General features: G+C 45.6%; 1 protein-coding gene across 4 annotated transcripts in view; it reads right to left on the reverse strand.

The window, feature by feature from the left end:
• Window positions 1-17,950, reverse strand: part of TSPAN32 (tetraspanin 32) — a 71,679-nt gene that overhangs the window by 7,474 nt on the left and 46,255 nt on the right. For 2 of the 4 annotated variants that reach the window (XM_084855843.1, XM_084855826.1), the window contains 4 exons: window positions 14,882-14,983; window positions 10,333-10,359; window positions 8,081-8,173; window positions 1,919-2,002 (listed from right to left, as the gene is read on the reverse strand). In XM_084855843.1, the coding sequence (XP_084711969.1) occupies window positions 1,919-2,002; window positions 8,081-8,173; window positions 10,333-10,359; window positions 14,882-14,983 (306 nt within the window). The remainder of the gene's footprint in view (window positions 1-1,918; window positions 2,003-8,080; window positions 8,174-10,332; window positions 10,360-14,881; window positions 14,984-17,950) is intronic. The other 2 variants (XM_084855851.1, XM_084855835.1) reach the window with 1 other exon arrangement.

Consider the following 17,950-nt stretch of genomic DNA (forward strand, 5'->3'; position numbering starts at 1 on the left):
TAGATCCAACCCCTTATAAATTATTGGCACGCTAGTCTCTGTCCATATACAAATACTCATAAAGCATGAAAGCACAACTGACAATAACATTTAAAGCAGAGCTGTGTGCAAATGACCTCTTGAAATTCTCCACCCTATTTGTTGGCAGAGAAATTGTGGGGACAATTTACCGAATTTCTCCAGTGGGAGGAGAAATTCTCTCACAGGTAGGGCTCACCATTGGAAAGGGTTGTAGCACAGCTCCTTCCTTCCTTCCTTCCTTCCTTCCTTTTGTAAGGGTTTTGCCTCCATTTTGCATTCTCCACACTACCATATACCTAGCATTGGTCCAGGGCATTGGGTGCAGGGCAAGAGTGAAGATGAAACCCAACAAAAAATGAGGAAGAAAATTTGGGGAAATTCTGCAAAGTGGCCTTTTATCTTGAGTGGGGTAAGAAAAGAAAAATTTCAGGACATTTCTGAGAAAAAGTGTCTTCTGAAAATTTTTAGCTCAGCTCTACTCGTCATTTTTAGGGTTCAACAGCTTCCCCAAGATCTTCCAAATGAATGACATTTCTGAGGGGTGATTGTGGATACGTCTTGGCCTCATCTGCACGAACCTTTTACTCCAGGGCGGCTGTGAGTCGAAGTTGGGACAGACGACGCAGTCACCACTTCGCAGCCATCTGTGGTTTTCTCCCAGAAAATGCGGATTTCCAAGGAGGCGTTTTGCCACGATGTTTTTTGTTTGCTGTGGGTTTCCCTGCAGTTGCGAGCCACCTGTCCCTTCCCCAAACCACCTTCACATTTTGCAGTGGGCATGTTATAGGCATGCATAGTGCTTGCGGCACTCTGTTACACTCCTTTACTCCCCCCGTCCCTTTGCAGCTGTGCAGTTACAGACGTGCAGAGAGGCGTTTTCATTTATTTAATCACACTTTCGCACATTTCTGCAGCTTCGTATCACACAATGGTTGCTTTTGGACTCAGTGCCCAAGGTCTTGGGGGAGGACCAACTTCCCTCCAGCTGCCATTTCGGAGCAATCGGTAGGCACATACCACTCACGGTTGTGAGTGTGAACCACCATGAGAGTCTCAGGCTGGGGAACTGACGAACGGATGGCATGGAAATGAAGGAGCACAGAACACCCACATTTTACCTAACAAGGGATGGACAGACACAACAGAACCCCTAAAATACAAAACAGCCACTGAAGTGTTGCACCCCCAGGCTCACGGGACTGCACAGCTGCGCATAACGGCAAAAAAAAGGGCACGGCAGAGTCTGTTAGGGAAGCCTGTAGTAAATCGCAAGTGTATCCCAGCACAAGCTAATTAGAAGCTGAAATGCTGCGCAGTTGCAGCGGGGTGAAGGGTAAAAGTGGTGCCATGTATACGGGGCCCTTGTCTCTACCCCAGATGCAGAGAGATGATTGGGGGTTGGACTCGATGGTCTTATAGCCCCCTTCCAGCCCTACTATTCTGTGATTGTACAATGAAAGACAGGACACTCATACACACTCCTCAGCCAGCTCATAAGTAAGACAAGCACAAGAACCCTGAACCTAACCCATGAGAATTTCTCCAAAATTTCTTGTCCTTTGAATTTCTTTTCAAAAGCAATTTCTTTTCTATTGAATTGAATGAAAATGGTCAAAAAAGATGTGGGAGAAATTTTTGGCACAGTGCTAATTTAAAGCTTGAGTGCCTTATTTCCAAAGAAGAAGCTGGAAGCCTTATTTAATAAAGGTCAGGCTCCTATAAAAAATGATTAAGCTTAATCAAATGATTAGGTTCCCTCAAATGATCAAGGTTCCCACTGAATGATTAAGTTTATATTTCTGCTGAACAAAATGCTGCAATTTTTGCAGAATTAATGCTGCCAAACTAGATCTGCATCTTAGCTTCAGCTGGAGTATGCTGGGACACATATAGTTACCATGAAGAAAATGGTGATGGTCATCAGTATGGAGACAAAATCCATGTGTTTTTTCAGGAAGTGCTGGATCTCTTGGAGGCAATCCTGCAGTATGAGAGAAACAGTTTTAAGGACAAGAAGGGCCTTAGAATCATGGAATCGTAGGGTTGGAAGGGGCCTACAAGACCATCGAGTCCAACCCCCTGCTCAATGCAGGAAGCCTGATTCCCAGGCGGTCTCCCATCCAAGTCCTAACCAGGGCTGACCCTGCTGAGCTTCCGGGATCAGATGAGATCAGGCACATAGTTAAGGCTGCAGTGTTATGCATACTACTGTGGGAGTAAGCCCCACTGAAACATGGTGGGACTTCTGAATACCGTCTGCTGTGGAGCCACAGCAAGACAAGATCTCCCTGTCCTCCTTGTGACCTTCCCAGGGGTATCTGGTGGGCCATTGTGAGACCCATAAAGTTGGACTACACCACCCAGGGTTGATACGGCATGGCACCACCCAGCACGGTTCTTCTTATGTTCTCACATAGGCAGTGCTATCCCCCCATCCCTGGTGGTTTCTCTCCAAACCTCAAAGCAGCCAAGATTTCTGGTCTTGACTAGGCATGAATGTAACCTGCATGCCAAAAGGGTATCCTAGCTCTCTGCTCTGAATTGAGAAGCTGCCACTGCAGAAAGGAAACAACCAAGGTTCATCCTTACTCCCGTGCAGCCCAATCCTATCTCTGTTTACTCAGATCTTCAGTTCTGATGCATAGAATCATAGAATAGTAGGGTTGGAAGGGGCCTACAAGGCCATCGAGTCCAACCCCCTGCTCAATGCAGGAAAACTAACGCATGTTAGTTTGTTGCAGCAAAACCAGCAAAGAGCCTTGTGTTGCTGGCAGAGTGACCTTGGAGACTAATGTCTTCTCCCTACTGAATGTTGCCAGTCTAGATGTCAGCTTTGTTCCCACTTAATTCTTTTGTGTAAAGACTGACCTGGGCTGCATCTACATGGCACCGATTTCATTGTTTGCGTGATAGGAGCTGTGCAGTATTAGCTCTGGGAATTAACAACTGGGGCAGTAGATGGGAGGCTTCCCAAGCTGGGAAGAGCAGAGAGTGCAGAACGGGGGAGGAAGGTGCATGACTAGCATGTAGGACTTGCTTGCGAGTAGACATTCATAACAAGCTCTGCATAAACATTTCTGAGGCGGGCAGCCAAGCGGGCAGCCATGGCCTCCAGAGACTGAGCAGGTGCTGAGAGCATGAAGTGCTTCTGAGTACATGTTTATGAAAATCATCTGCCCTGGCACCCACCCTTTCTCAACTTTGCAGCTTCGAAACAACAGGCATGCAGCGTTTCTCAGCTGTGTTCCTTTGTAGCTGCACATCTCCACTCTCAAGCTCAACGACTTAAAGTGAGAGGCAGTGACGTGGAACTGAAGGCAATGAGTTCCTTCCCGGTTGGCATGTTTGCCCCTCTGCTCTCCCCCCGCCCCCACCCCAGGCTACTTCCCCTTCCACCAGTCAGCGCCGCTTCCACCGGCCCGCTTCTCCATGCCTCTGTAACTGCGGAGCTGTGAAGGAGGAACGGGGGGGGGGGCATCACTAATGATGCTGCGATTTGAATCTGAGGAAGGGACAGACAGCTGAACCCCCCGCAGTGAACCCAAAGCCAGTGAAAATTTCGCAGCAAATGGGCTCTGAGAAAACCCAGATTTCTCCGTGAAAACCACAATTGGGCTGCAAACCTGGCACTGCGTCATCTGTTGCAAAGATCTTCCCTTAGAAGTGGCATCGGGGCAAATTGCTCATGTACATGGGGCTGACCTGCTTGTCTTTCTGTACATAGCAGAATTATATTTTAGGCAGGCGATGGCATATATCAGCCTTCAGATGTGTTGATCACAACCCCCATTGTCCCCAGCCAGCCTGGCCAATGACCTGTGGGTGATGGGAGTTGTAGTCCAACACATATGGAAGGTGCCAGATTGGGGAAGTCTGGCATACATCTTGTTTGAGGGTGAGCAGGTCCCCCTGATGTTGCGGCTGATGTTCTGAGGTCCTGCAAAAGCGTTGCTTGAGTGGGTATGGGGACAGAGTTGACATCTGGGTTTCTTGCAGGGTCTGGTCCCTGGGCCTGGGTCTTCATTAGACCACAGGATTCTTCGTTGTTTTTAAAATAAAATACATTGTTATCATTCACAAAGTATGTGTTTATTAAACAGCAAAGCTTTCAAGTCCTAGGAATGATCCGTGTCAGATTTAATGCTGGTGGAATCTCAGTGGAGACCAGTGAAATGCCCATCTAAGTGGGCTGGCAGTCCACTGTGCTGAATGTTGACATTAATTGTCCATAATGCTAATGATTGAATTAATACATGGTAAAGTATGAAGCACATGCTACCAGGACTATGAGGATACATTATTTTGTTACTTATTACTTTATTAGACTATTATCCCACTTGAAAATGGTTGTTGATGATGATAATATAGTGCCACCACCAATGTATATGGCACTTTACAGAATAAAGGAATTCACTTTATTAAATAAAGTGAATTTATTACTTTAATAAAGGAATATGGCACTTTACAGAGGAATTCAAAATCTAAAACTTGACATGGGGGAAGGAACAGAGAGAGGACAGGAAGAAAGGGAGGAGGATAAATGGAAAGAATATGCATTCAGTTCAGTTAAACGTATTTATCATAATTTTAGGGCTTTGTGCCAAAAGTTTCTTTTAATCTCCACCCAGGCACTGGTCAGGTGAACGATTGCTTAGTTCCTATGCTACAGCACCACAGCATTGGCTACATCCAGACCATATACAAATGAGATAGAAACTGTGCTTGGGTTCCTAAGTTTGCATGGGGGAAAGGCCATGAGGACCCCTTACATTTGCTGCTACCACCATTGGGCAGCAGGATGATGTCTTGTCCTTTTCAGTGTACTGCCTAGGGATGTACGAAAGGTACTTACCTTTCCGCGGATTATGCTGATGCTGGGGGGGAGGCGTTACGTCCCTCCCCCCGGAATCCTGGCCGGGGGGGGGAGGCGCTCCGTTCCTCCCCCCCGGAATCCTGGCCGGCCGGCTCCGCTCCGCAGCGATTCTGCGGAGCCGCTGGCCGGCTCCACCAGCAGCCAGACATCCGGCTGCTGGCTAGCAGGGATGCAAATGGCGGCAGCCGTAGCTGCCGCCGTTTGCGTCCCTGCAGTCAGCCGTGATAGGCTATGTAAATGTTTACGTAGCCTATCACGGCTGATTAAAAAAAACAAACTCGTGTATGCAAATGGTGGTGCCCATGGGCGCCGCCATTTGCGTTCCTTATTTTGGCACGTCTTAGTCTACGTAAACATTTACGTAGACTAAGATGGCGAAAATAAGGGGAACGCAAATAGCGTAGCGTCTACACTATTTGTGTTCCCCTTATTTTCGCCGTCTTAGTCTATGTAAATGTTTACGTAGGCTAAGATGTGCCAAAATAAGGAACGCAAATGGCGGCGCCCATGGGCGCTGGCATTTGCGTATGCGCGTTTTTTTGTTTTTGTTTTAATTAGCCATGATAGGCTACGTAAATCTTTACATAGCCTATCACATTTTTTTGTTTTTGTTTTTTTTTTACCTGGAAATGGCGGCGGCGGCAGCCGGTCAGACGACCGGCCGCTGCCGCCAGAGCCGCCACCGCCAGGAAGATCCGCCTAAGGTAAGTCCTGTCCCGGGGGGGGCGGGGGGCCGTTCCGCCACCGATTTCGGGGGGCCGAATGCGCTGGCATTCGGCCTCCCCGAGATCCGTGGTGGAACTTTCGTACATCCCTAGTACCGCCCAAGCATCTGCAGTGCCATTTTAAAAGACTGTTGTAGTAGCAAGTGCTAGCAAATGTCAGGACTTAGCAGGGGCAGCAGGAAAAGGACAGTGGGGCTCAGCTGCTGTAGCCCAGCCTCTTTCTTACTTGAAGTTGCATGCATGCACAGCTTTTCATCCTACCTCGATACAAGGAACACTTCCTTGCCTTTATAAGTTTATAGCATGTGTAGCGATCCATTAACTTCGGACTACTCATACATCTCTGCACTGGCTGCCAGTGAGCCACCAGGCCCAATTTGAGGTCTCGGTACCAGCATGCAAAGCCCTAAATGGTTCAGGACCCAGGTTCTTGAAGGACAGCCTTCCCCAGTACTGACCATCCTGGGACTTAAGATTAGTCAAGGAGGCTTCGTTTGTGGAGCCTTTGAAGAATGTGGCTCATGTGGCTGCAACACATGCAGCAGGGCCTTTTCAGTGACAACACCCTGCCCGCAGAGCTCTCTTCTAGTAGAGATTCGCCGGTCCCCACACTATTGTCATTTAGGTCCCACTTAAAGATCTATTTATTTCTGCAGGATTTGGGGGTATAGGAAAGTGGTCTATTTTTAAAAAATTAATGAATGGTGTTGATGGTTTAATTGTATTTTATTCTATATTTGTGATTTTGGAGTCATGATTTTAATGCTGCTGATGTGGTTTACTGTGTTTTTTAGAGGTTGTTAGCCACCCTGGGTTCTTCATGAAAAAGAGTGGGATTTAAATACAATACAATAAAATAAATAAATTTAAATGCTTTGCAAAAGGGAATGGAAATGCTCCAGACTCTGCCAAACTGTGTTGGGTATAATCATACACAGCATCAGAAAGGGTACTGTGCCTTCACGTACATTCCAGGCAGTGCACAGCTGTGATCATCAGTCTCAACAAGAGGATCATAGGAGCAGAAATAGCTGTCTGCAGCCTCCCATACTCTCCCTGCTGTAGATGCACAAGGGTCAAGCAATGTTCTGCCATCTCCTGCCTTACAGCAAATCTGATTGTTCAGTAACTTGACACTGGTGTGTAAGTTGCAATAAAAGGACCTTGTAGACATCCCAACATGTTCTGAAGCTTTTGTTTTTGATGCTCATCGGGAAAAGTGAAGGCAAGATTGTGGGTGGTGGGAAGCCTCAGTAATAATACTTCATGGGGAGGGATGCTAAAGCAAGTCGCATAGCAGATATATAGCCAACCCACATCCCAAGGTCTCTGTCAGTGTTTAAGAGTGTATCTTGGCAATGTTTTGAGAAGCAGGAGACAAGAACTGAAGGGAAACTGCTGTCTGGGTGGAAAGAAGTACATAAGTGGAGAACAGAAGAACCAAGGGGCGGAAACTAGTAGCCATAGGAGAGGGATAAAAGTGGTAATAAAGATTTGAGATTCAGGGTTGCTGAAACTTCACTGGTCTTTGCCCATGTTTTGCCAAGTTTTTTCTCCAGCCATGAAAGCTGGAGAATTGTTCTTCATGTTAAAAATAAGACAATGGAAGTGGGGCTCCCCAAAATAAGGAGGACTCTGGGACAGTACTCTGATCAGTGGAGGCTGGTGGCTTTGATATCAGTGGGGTGGTGAATCCACTCCAGGTTTCAGCCAGAACCAGCCAGAATTCTAATGGAGTTATTCAAAGCTGGTTCTGATTGAAACCCGGAGCAGATTCACCACTCTACTGACATCAGAGCCACTAGGCTCCACTAGCTCTGATGTGTTCCATTGTGACCCAGACCTGGAAACTTTTCCCAGAGCTTCATACCCCTGCATGGGGAGTGGCGGGGTGACATTTTCATTGGGATTGCAGCTGGGGAAAGGAGGGATAAGCCTCCCCTCCTCACGCACTGTGATCCTGATCACAATTGCCCTGCCTTGCCAAACCTGTAATTAATTAAAGAAAAAAACACGGACAGAGCTGCACACTACTCATTTAGCTTAATATGTAGTTTGGCCCTAAGAAGCAGGAAAGATGTCATCAGACTTAGATTAAACTAGTCTTCTGCTACAAAAATACATTAATAGATGCAGTGACCACATTTGTGTGACAGCGATGTAGATTGCTAGGTAAATGTGGTTTTTTGTTCTTATGATGTTTTTATAAAGATCTTCAGGACAGCTAAGATAATGTTCAGTCAAATGAGTTTAGGCTACAACACAAAATATGCTTATTTTTAGTTTTCCATTGTTACTCTGCTTTTCCATCCAAAAGGCTCCTATACATCCAGCTTTCAACAGTACTAAGCATCTGAAATTATTGCAATTTCTAAAACAAATGAAATGGTAACCACACTACTGCTGTTATGTATAAAAAGCACTGTAGTGTGATTGAAGTGAAAGAATTACATTTGATTACCTCTTCTATTGTTCCCACCATTGCTGATGGGCACAACTCCTTTTCGATACTGCTTACTTCTCCAAAGGGTGGCTTCTTCCCACAACAGAGAAACTGAAAGAATAAACGAAGTGTTACTCATGTAATTGCTTGTCTCCTTTTCCAACATAGACCCTACAAGAATTAGTGAGTTATTATGGGGCTCTTAGTTTTTTCCCCACCCCCTTAGGTCCTCCCCGCCAATGTTTTTGGTGTGTTTGCAAACCTTAGGGTTACCCTCTCTCTCGTATGTGGATGGTATGGTTTTGGTTCCAGCTCCTTGAATGTGGGAAGACTTGAATTAGTGTATATGACAGTGGGGGTCCTGCAAAAAATGTTGCAGTGTGGAGTAACTCCGTTCAAGGATCTGGCCGCTCAAGTTCCCGCCATTCTGTTCTCCCTCCCTCCCTCCCTAGACACCCACCCCCAACAATCAGTCAGCATTCCATGTGGTCCTGTGGTCCCAACTATCAGTCAGCATTCCATGTGGTCCTTGGATTGGTATTAGAAGGAATTATATATTTCACATAGGGGCAAATATATCGTTGTGACTGGTGTGGGACATTTGGGAGAAGAGACACGTTCACATGATTCCTTGTGATGCGGGTTCTGTGCTGTTGGTTCTGTGCTGTTGGCGCCGTAGCAACAGGACAGTGATGTGCTTCAGCTGCACAGGCTGCCACAAGCCTCCATGCAGCAGCACCGCGTAAGCCACACAGACCCTCCTTGGCTGCCACTCGGTGGCACCAGGCAGGAAGCGCAGCATACAGCCCTGCCTGGGCCACCCTGTATGCATCATATGTACAAGCATGCATTCCGTAACATATACAGATTAGTGTTCCCTTTTTGTCCAATCATACGTGGCAGTTGGCACATGCCAGCTGTATGGGCTGCATCAAAACCTGTCCTCACTTCTGGGCTTGTGAAAAGGTGGTCCTTTGGGTGGGCTTCTTCATTGTGCCTGTCTGGCTCCTCTAAATTAGTGGCCTTATTTATATCTACTTATCTGAAATAGATGATGTCCCTGTGTAATTGCTTTCCTTAAATCATCTATAATAATGTTTCATGTGTCTGTGAGCCAATTTGATTCAGGATTTGCATTTGCAGAAACATGAAATCATGTGTTTGGCCCCAGCATTTTACATGGTGTCCATTACTATACCAGCCTTCCCCGATCTAGTGCCCTCCAGATGTTTTGGACTAGAACTCCCAGCGTTCCAGGTCATTGGCTGTGCTGGCTGGGGCTGACAGGAGATGACATCTAAAACATCTGGAAGGCACCAGGTTGGGGAAGTCTGACCTACACTACTTCAAGGCACAGGGAGTCGTGCACAGGAGCTGTTTACACAGGGGCCTTCCAGATGAGGCTTTTATTATGCAACTGGCCTGCCTCATTCAGGGAATTTTCCAGGGGGGTTCAGACAACATCTTGTTCCATTTGTAACCCTCCTGCATTTTTCCACCGCTTCTTCCATCTTTTTTCTTACCGAAAATCCATTAAGGAGGGAAAGACAGAATAGCTGCGCAATACCTTTTGAGTGGTAGCACTAGGATCCCTCCATCTGGAAGCACCCATTGTCCCCCTTCCATTTTAAAAGGACCTTGCTTCATCAGCTAGAGCACTGCACTGCTATGGTGACCAGAGGCAGTTGGTGCAGGCTCCTCCGGGAATTTCAGCAGGCACATTTTATGATACCATGCTGCTGCCAGGGTGCTGAAATTCCATCTTCTTCATGACTATTAAAGATGCAAGAACCCTGTTTTGCATTAGATTTGGCCACATCAAGAGCTTTTCTACACGAGGCTGTTAACCCGCTGTATCTACTTTCAGTTTTATTGTGGAATTGAGATCCAAGCTCTGCATAAAGAGTGCATATTTTCTTGCTTTCCCACTACATAACCTGTAGGTGGCACTGTTCTATAACGGAATCCTGCAATTACACTAGTAGGAAAATACCTTTCACTTTCAGAAATAATACTCCATTTTCCCTGCTCTAAAAAGTGCAGGAAAGTGCTCCTAAAAAACAGAAGTGAAACTGGAGGGTCACAACACCATGTAAAGAACTTATAAACAACTGTGGGCAAGGAATGATGAGTGCATAATAAATGCTTTGTGTAGAAAATGTCAATAACGGGGTGGGGAACCTCAGGCCAGGGGAGCCAAATCTGGTCCTCCACGGTTTCTCAGCGGGGATCTTCACAACAACGGAATGAGAAGCCCACTGGAGTATTACCTGGATTTTCATGGAGTAGGCTTTGGTCTGTCAGGGACAATGAAGCAAGATAAGTGAAATGTACGGTACCTTTAAAATCTGGTTTTCAGAGGTCACACAGCACGTGAAAGGAACATACTTCTGGGTGGGGTGGAGTGGGGGGAGTAGAACGGAACGTCATCAAACTGGCAGGGGCTGATCAACCAATGAGACTTGCTTCCCACCTCTGTCCAGGCTCCCCCCTGCTATTACAGTATTATGGAGAGCAACTAATTTTCCCCATGTGTGCAGATTTCCCTGAAGAAGCCAAAATCCCCAGTTCTCCAGTGCAGCATCTGAAGGTTCCCCCTGAGAGCTTCCCCCACCCCAATTTTGCTGCATTCCAGCAATCTGCAGCAGAGTTATTGCTCGCACACCATTTTTCCCCCCAAGCCCTTCTGCCTATTGCTTCCAACCTCCCTGTTCTCCCTTTCTCCTTCTCCCTGCTCACAATGAGAAGCTCCCATAAACCCGGAAGATTGTTACTGTGATAAAGGAGAAGGGACTTTACCAAGAAACTTTACATCAGTGCAACTATGGAACATCAAAGAAGCACAACATCCCAATAGCAATTTAAGAGAGCAGGAGAAGTGACAGAGAGCTTTAGGGCAAGTTACTAAAGTTAGCCTTTAACCCTTTCACTGCAAGGGAGCGAGATTTATTTCTTACTTCTGAGTAAACATGCACAGAAGGGGGGATCTGTTAAAGATTAAAAGCAGGCTACCTGAGGTGAATGAGTGTCCCCGCTACTGTGGTAATGGGAGGGGTCGCTGCTGTGCTCCTGGGCATTTTCTCAATGGGACTGGGGAAACAAGGGAATGGGGCATCTCATCCCCTTGACCACATCATTGCCAGGTCACAGAGGAATGCCCAGGATTTAATGCCAGGGGTGGAGGGGACATGGCACACTATGGTAAAACTGCCAGGGAGCCGCTTTTAGTAAAAAAAGTCAAGAGTAAAAGGAGTTTCAGAAAATGCAGCTTTTCAAGAGGGAAGCAGCTGGTTGGCAGCTGATTGGTGACAACGTCATCTGCTGCAAAGGAACTCAAACTGCTCTAACTTTGTACTAAATCGCTAATGAGGACAGCCCCCCAAATGGCCATAGCCTCTTTCCTTGTCCTCACCTCTTTCCCCCCAAGCACCAATCATCTGGTGGTTTCCTGGCTTTTGTGCAGTTTTTTCCCCCATTCTAAAAGGTTGAAATGCCTCTCTGAAGGCTGAGTTATTGGCTGTGGTAAGAGCTTTAAGCTACAATATGCTGGGGTGGGAGAGTGTTTTTTTATTTTTATTTTTTGTATTTTTGGCCCTATCCGCTTTGCCTTTGGCCCCATCCACCACTGGAATGCGGCTCCTGAAAGCTTCTCTGAAATTGAATTTGGCTCTCAGGCTGAAAGAGGTTCCCCCAACCCTACCACTCAAAGCTGCAGTGGCCAAAACAAAACCAGGAAAAGTCCTGGCTTGATGCCTGATTCCCACTTGTGCACACAAACAGATTCTTTGTCTTGTGGTCATCATGACTGGTTAAGGAAGTCATTCAGTCCTGGCTCAAGAAGAAAGCAAAGTCTGTCTTCTGTTTTTTCATAGAATAGGACTGCAATCCTATGCACACTCACCTGGGCATAAGCCCCATTGTGTTCAGTGGGGCTTACTTCTGTGCAAACATGCACAGGATTGTGCTGTAAGAAGGGTAGCGTTTTCATAATTGGTCCTGTAGGTCTTCATCTGATAACTGCTAGCAGAGTGTACAATGGTTTTCACAGAGATTAAAACCTATATCAAGGATTCTACAGCCTTATATGATTCCCAGCATGCTTGAGGACAAATGAAATCTATATTTTACAATTTTCCCCATCTGTAAAAATGGGCTTCTCATTGTTTTCCCTGTGACTTGCTGGTATTTATATAATCAGAATGTAGGACTTGCAGTTACTGTTGGGAAAATACTTTAAAAAACACTCAAATCCTGACATTAGAAACACAAAACATGGCTTTGAATTCTGTGTGCTGAGAAATGGAAGATTAGTGTAGAAAGAAGGGAGGAGTCTGTAAACTGAATGAGTACATGTTGATCTTCCCCTATGGCTCCAATTAGATCTTTATCAAAAACAGCTCCCACAGTGCAAAGGACCTGGAATTTCCTTTCATCAGCTATCTGTAGAGGACTTGCATACCTCTATCCTTCTCCAACAAATATCCCCTCTATGCTGCTGTGTCTTGCACATATCCACAACACTGCTATTTCTTTCACGACCCATTAATGCTAAAGGAGGACTGGAACATTCTTTCTGGGTTGCTGTTAGTAGTTCCATCCACTCTTGGTTCCATTCTATTTCTCTTCGGACAGCCTCATTGTGCATTATCAAGTGTCTCCTTCTCTCCTTCAGTTTGGAAGTCTTAAACTGGACATCAGGTATGGGGCATGATAGCATGAAGTTCAACCATATTTAAGTGTGCCACCGTTGCATACTTAATGACTGAACAACAACAACAACAAAACGATCATAGCAAAAAATCTCAGCAATTCACTGGGACTTTTGACGCTTGCCTTAAATGGGGATATCTTCCCACATTGAATCTTGCCAGTTGCTAATCTATTTTCCTATGCAAGTCATTGCCGAGAACTCAAAGGCATGTGCTGCATATACAAAAAGTGGCATTTTCTGTTTGAAAAATTAAAGGGCATGATCCAGACAAAGTTAAAACACTTTAAAAGGCAGCCCTGCTGGCACCAATACTGTTACCCTTTTGGTGCCAAAGACGTGATTCTCCCAGGCTTTAAAAAGTATTTTTCTCATATATATATTTTCTAACATGTTATATTTTATACGTATTTTATCTTGTTCTTGTAGCCCTCCCTGGAAGATCCACTGAAGGGTGGTATGTACGTACATCTATGAAATAAATAACTAAAAGCCATTGATTTCAGTGGGGGTTAAAATATGCGCAGCTCTCTCCCATGGAAATCAATGGGACCTAAATGCAGTAAAAATTTTGCTGGATGATGTCCAAAACATAATTTGTAGACTTATTATAAATGGGAAAGCAATCTTGCTAAAGGAAAACATCAGATTGTTTCAGGTTCCACATTCTAGAAACTGGTTTCATTGGAACTGCCTAGACCAAGGGATGGGGCACCTCTGGCCCATAGGAACCTCAGAAGCTGCCTTATACTGAGTCAGACCCTTGGTCCATCTAACCCAGTATTGTCAATGCTGACTGGCAGCAGCTTTCCAGGGTTTCAGGCAGGATTGTTTCCTAGCCCTACCTGGAGATGCCAGGGATTGAACCTGGGACCTTTTGCCTGCAAAGCAGGTGCTCTGCCACTGAGCTATGGCCCTTCCCTTTGGCTGAAAAGTACCCACAGTGGTTCCTGATCAAGCCCCGCAGCTTCTTTCCCTGGCTCTGCTCCCTTTCCAGCAGGGAAAAACTCCCCTCTTATCTCTGATGAGCTGCTGATATGAAATAAGAGCTTTTTGCTACAGGAGAGAGAAGGCGGGGCCTGGGGAGGAAGCTGCTGACTGATTCAGGACTACTTACTTTTGAGGCTTATCCTGCTTACTTCTGAGCAGACATCGGTAGTACATGCCCTGGTCTCCTCTCGGTTAGACTACTGTAATGCGCTCTACGTGGGGTTACCCTTGAAGACGGTTCAGAAGCTACAGCTGGTACAGAACACGGCGGCTCGCCTGATTAAAGGCAGCCGCCGGCAAGATCACATCACTCCAGTGCTGAAGGAGTTGCACTGGTTACCAGTTGTTTTCCAGGCCAAATTCAAGGTGTTGGTTTTGACCTTTAAAACTCTATATGGTTCTGGCCCAGCCTATCTTAAGGAGCGCCTCCAGCAACACCAGACAGGCCGCTTAACAAGATCAGCCTCGGATGGCCTTCTCTCTATCCCATCAGCCAGGACAGCTAGACTGGTGGGGACAAGGGAGAGGGCCTTTTCTGTGGTGGCCCCCACTCTGTGGAACTCCCTCCCTAGAGAACTCCGCCATGCCCCCTCTTTAATAAGCTTCCGTCGTGCATTAAAAACGTTGTTCAGGCAGGCATTTGGGGTGGGTTAGGGTATTTTAGAAAACGTTTTTATTGTAGAATTTTAGTGTTTTAAACTGTTTCATTATACGCTGTACATAGCCCAGAGTGGCTGGGTGACCAGCCAGATGGGCGATTAATAAATTTAATAATAATAATAATAAATAAATAAAACATGCTACTCATGCTTACTTGTGAGTAGACATGCAGAGGCTTGGTGCTTAGGATGCTATTTGGAAATGCTGCTGAGTGATTCAGTCCTACTTACTTCTGAGGAGACATGCAGAAGTCTTGTCCTGCTTACCTCTGAGGAGGCTTTTTAAAAAGTAACCATTATATTTGACCTCACCCAGTCTGCCTTTGGCCCCACCCACTTTGCCACTGGCTCTGCCCTCAGATGGAATATGGCCCCTGAGACCTTTCCCAGATTGGAATTTGGCCCTCCAGCTGGAAAAGGTTCCCCACCACTGGGTTAGACCAAAATATGTGAGCAGGTCACCGTTTTGTGGATGGTATGTAGCTCCTGTCTTCTGATGCTGGAAGAATTGCTCCTCACATCCTCATAAACGAAGTCATATGCATCCATCATGGCTTCTTCAACCTACAAAGATTACATAGCTATAAGCGCAATTTCTAGATGCCAGATATTCTTTAAGGGATGATCTCGTAAGCAGATAATCACAGTGGCTGTGCCATAATTATTCAGGAGTACTGAAATGTTCACAATGTAATATAGGGCACAGAATTCAGTTTCCTGAGAATCAGAGATTTCTTTTAAAAAGAAGCAAACGTTGAGTACTTATGGGCTGCAAAGATATGTTTGAAACCTGCTAAAATCTCAGAAACAAGAGAGGTGTCTGAATAAAATTTCCAGTGGCTGGAGAAAGGCCTTTGTATCTCCTTGCCTCACCCCCCATGATTAGCAAACCAGAATAAATTATGCAAAGTCAGGTAGATTGTGCAAATTTGCTCAGTTTGCACGTTAATAAACAGGTTGCAGAATTCAGCATTTCTTGGAGCACAGTTTGGTTGTGCCTGGGCACAGAATTGTCTTGTATTTAGTAATTCATAGTACACACAGCCCTGCTCAAAACCCTCTTGGGAGACTGAAACAAAAGACAGCAGCTAATAACATTGCAGAGCTAAAATAATCTTCCACAGGCCATTGTGACACCACCCTGATCACATCTGCTGACAAAACAGCTGAAATGAATATTCACCGTTGACTTGGAATTCAAGACATGAATTGCATTCTTTTGGTGCAAAACAAAGATTTGGCCAAGTAAACAAATCAGGATTGATTCAGAAGCTAATAGAGCATGGTTTGATTTCATAGCTTTGCTATGAAAGGGAATACACAGAAACCTTCAAATGTATTTCAGTATTTGTTAAAACATGAGTTCTTACCATAATCCCTCTGAGAAGAATAAAAGGATTCTAACCATGATGTAGAACAGAAGTTGCTGGTTCTTCTCAATGTTTCCATGAGGTAAGTGTCTGCAAAACTTAGTTAACCTATTTCCAGTCATTGGGTCTACCAAGCCTCCCCCATAAAGATGGAATGCCTTACTTCGGATGGTTAACTATCCATTCTAAATGTTAACTATCATTCTAAATTCTAAAACAATTTAGAAAGGCATTCTCTTTAGCAAGGTTTACTTCTCTCCCCGCTAAACTATTAGATGGCAGATTCAACAAAACCCCAATGAATAATAGATGCTGCCCTGGTAACTTCGAGGTGGAGTCATCTTGCATGTTCTATTCCACTGTAGTTGTTATTGAGGGGCTGGAAAAGACCTAATATATCCTATTATGCAGTTCCTCCCTGGCTGCTCTCTTGAATCTCTTACAACTAGGAATATATGAATCCCACTCACCCGGGTCCGCTGGGGGTCCACGGGGGGGGGGGGAGGCAATCCATTCCTCCCCCTGGAATCCTCTCCAGCCGGCTCCGCTCCACGGTGAGTCTGTGGAGCTGCCAGCCGGGTCCATCTGCCACTGGACATCCGCCCACTGCCGGTCTGCGGACGCAAATGGCATCCGGCGTGGCAGACGCCATTTGCGTCCCTACTCATTGCCATGATAGGCTACGTAAATCGTGTGAAGGGACAGGGACACAAATGGTGTCTGCTACACCGGACGCCATTTGTGTCCACAGACCAGCAGCGGACAGCGGCAGACGGACATGGACCCAGCTGGTGGCAGGTAGGCTCCAGCCGGCACAAACTTCGCAGGGTGGCAGAGGTGAGTGGTCTGTTCTGCCACAGACTCCGGGGGGGGGGGGGATTCTTAGAATCCAACCTCATTGGAGTCTGTGGCGGAATTCTCCGCCATCCCTACTTACAACTATTTTACTCCAGGGCAGCAATAAGTCAATTACTGAGCAAGAGGCTAAATTTCTGAATCTGACTATTCTCACTAGACCACTTATGATTGTCTGATTATTTCTTTTAAATGTATGATTAGTGGTTTTTCAGATTTTGTGTTCTTCTATTTATATCAATATGTGTGTATTTAACATGATGTACTAATGGTCTGTTGACTGTAAATAAATATTGACTTGACCTATATCTATTGCAATTGCTTAATTATGGGTATGGGGTTATCATGTTGAAGTTACCCCACTTAAATCAGCCTTTTCCAAACTGGTGCTCTACAGATGCTCACTGGGAATTATGGGAGTTGTGGTCCAACACATCTAGAGGGCACCAGGTTGGGGAAGGCTGGTTTAATTTATACCATTCAACAATGTAATGAATACAAAAGGCCACCACTGTACCTTGCTCCAGTGAAACTGAGTTTTATGAACCTATCTTTATCCCCTAATTGTTGCAGAGGATGCACGGAACGTGGGTCCTTCTTTCACATGTGTTGGCTTTGCTCCCATGCGTCAGATTTTGGGGATCACATTTTTAATCAGATTTCTATTATCGCTAAACAATTAGTTCCCAAAGCTCCAGTACTCACACTGCTCTCCCAAGTTACCGGTACAAAATTATTACATGGGGAACTTATAATCTTTCTTTTAACAGCAGCTCAACTTACAATAGCAGGGGGATGGAAATCTTTAGATTTTACTTTAGAGATTTGGTATAGTCATGTATGGAAGCTTGCCCTGATGGAAAAGCTAAGTCCCAATGTATGTATGGTGAGGGGGCATACTAATTCTGAGGTCTTTGATACTATTTGGCTTCCTTTTGTCACCCATGTATCTAAAGTCTCGAACGAGTAACAACGATTTTTTTTTTTAAAGGCCACCAATGTATTCAAAGGACAAACAATAGCATTTCTTCCCATAGTCGCCATTGCCATGCTTTCTTCCCTCCCCAAAAGTTCTCACAGCCCAAGTCCTGCCATAACTATATTCCTGAGAAGCCTGGGCAGGCTAGGTCCTTCTGCTTCCCAGCATCGGCCCCTCTCTCATTCCAGTGGGGGCTCCAGTTTCAGAACTGGAGCCACCAGCCTCCACTGTCTCATTCACTGGTGCCTTGGCCTCCCGACAAGTTCCACAACCACAACCTCTGACTTCTGGTTGTACCTAACTGGACCACTACTCCAACACTATCAG

This window comes from Heloderma suspectum, chromosome 1 (assembly GCF_057233095.1).
Source record: "Heloderma suspectum isolate Gila_16-S chromosome 1, 16-S_ref, whole genome shotgun sequence".
NCBI lineage: Eukaryota > Metazoa > Chordata > Lepidosauria > Squamata > Helodermatidae > Heloderma > Heloderma suspectum.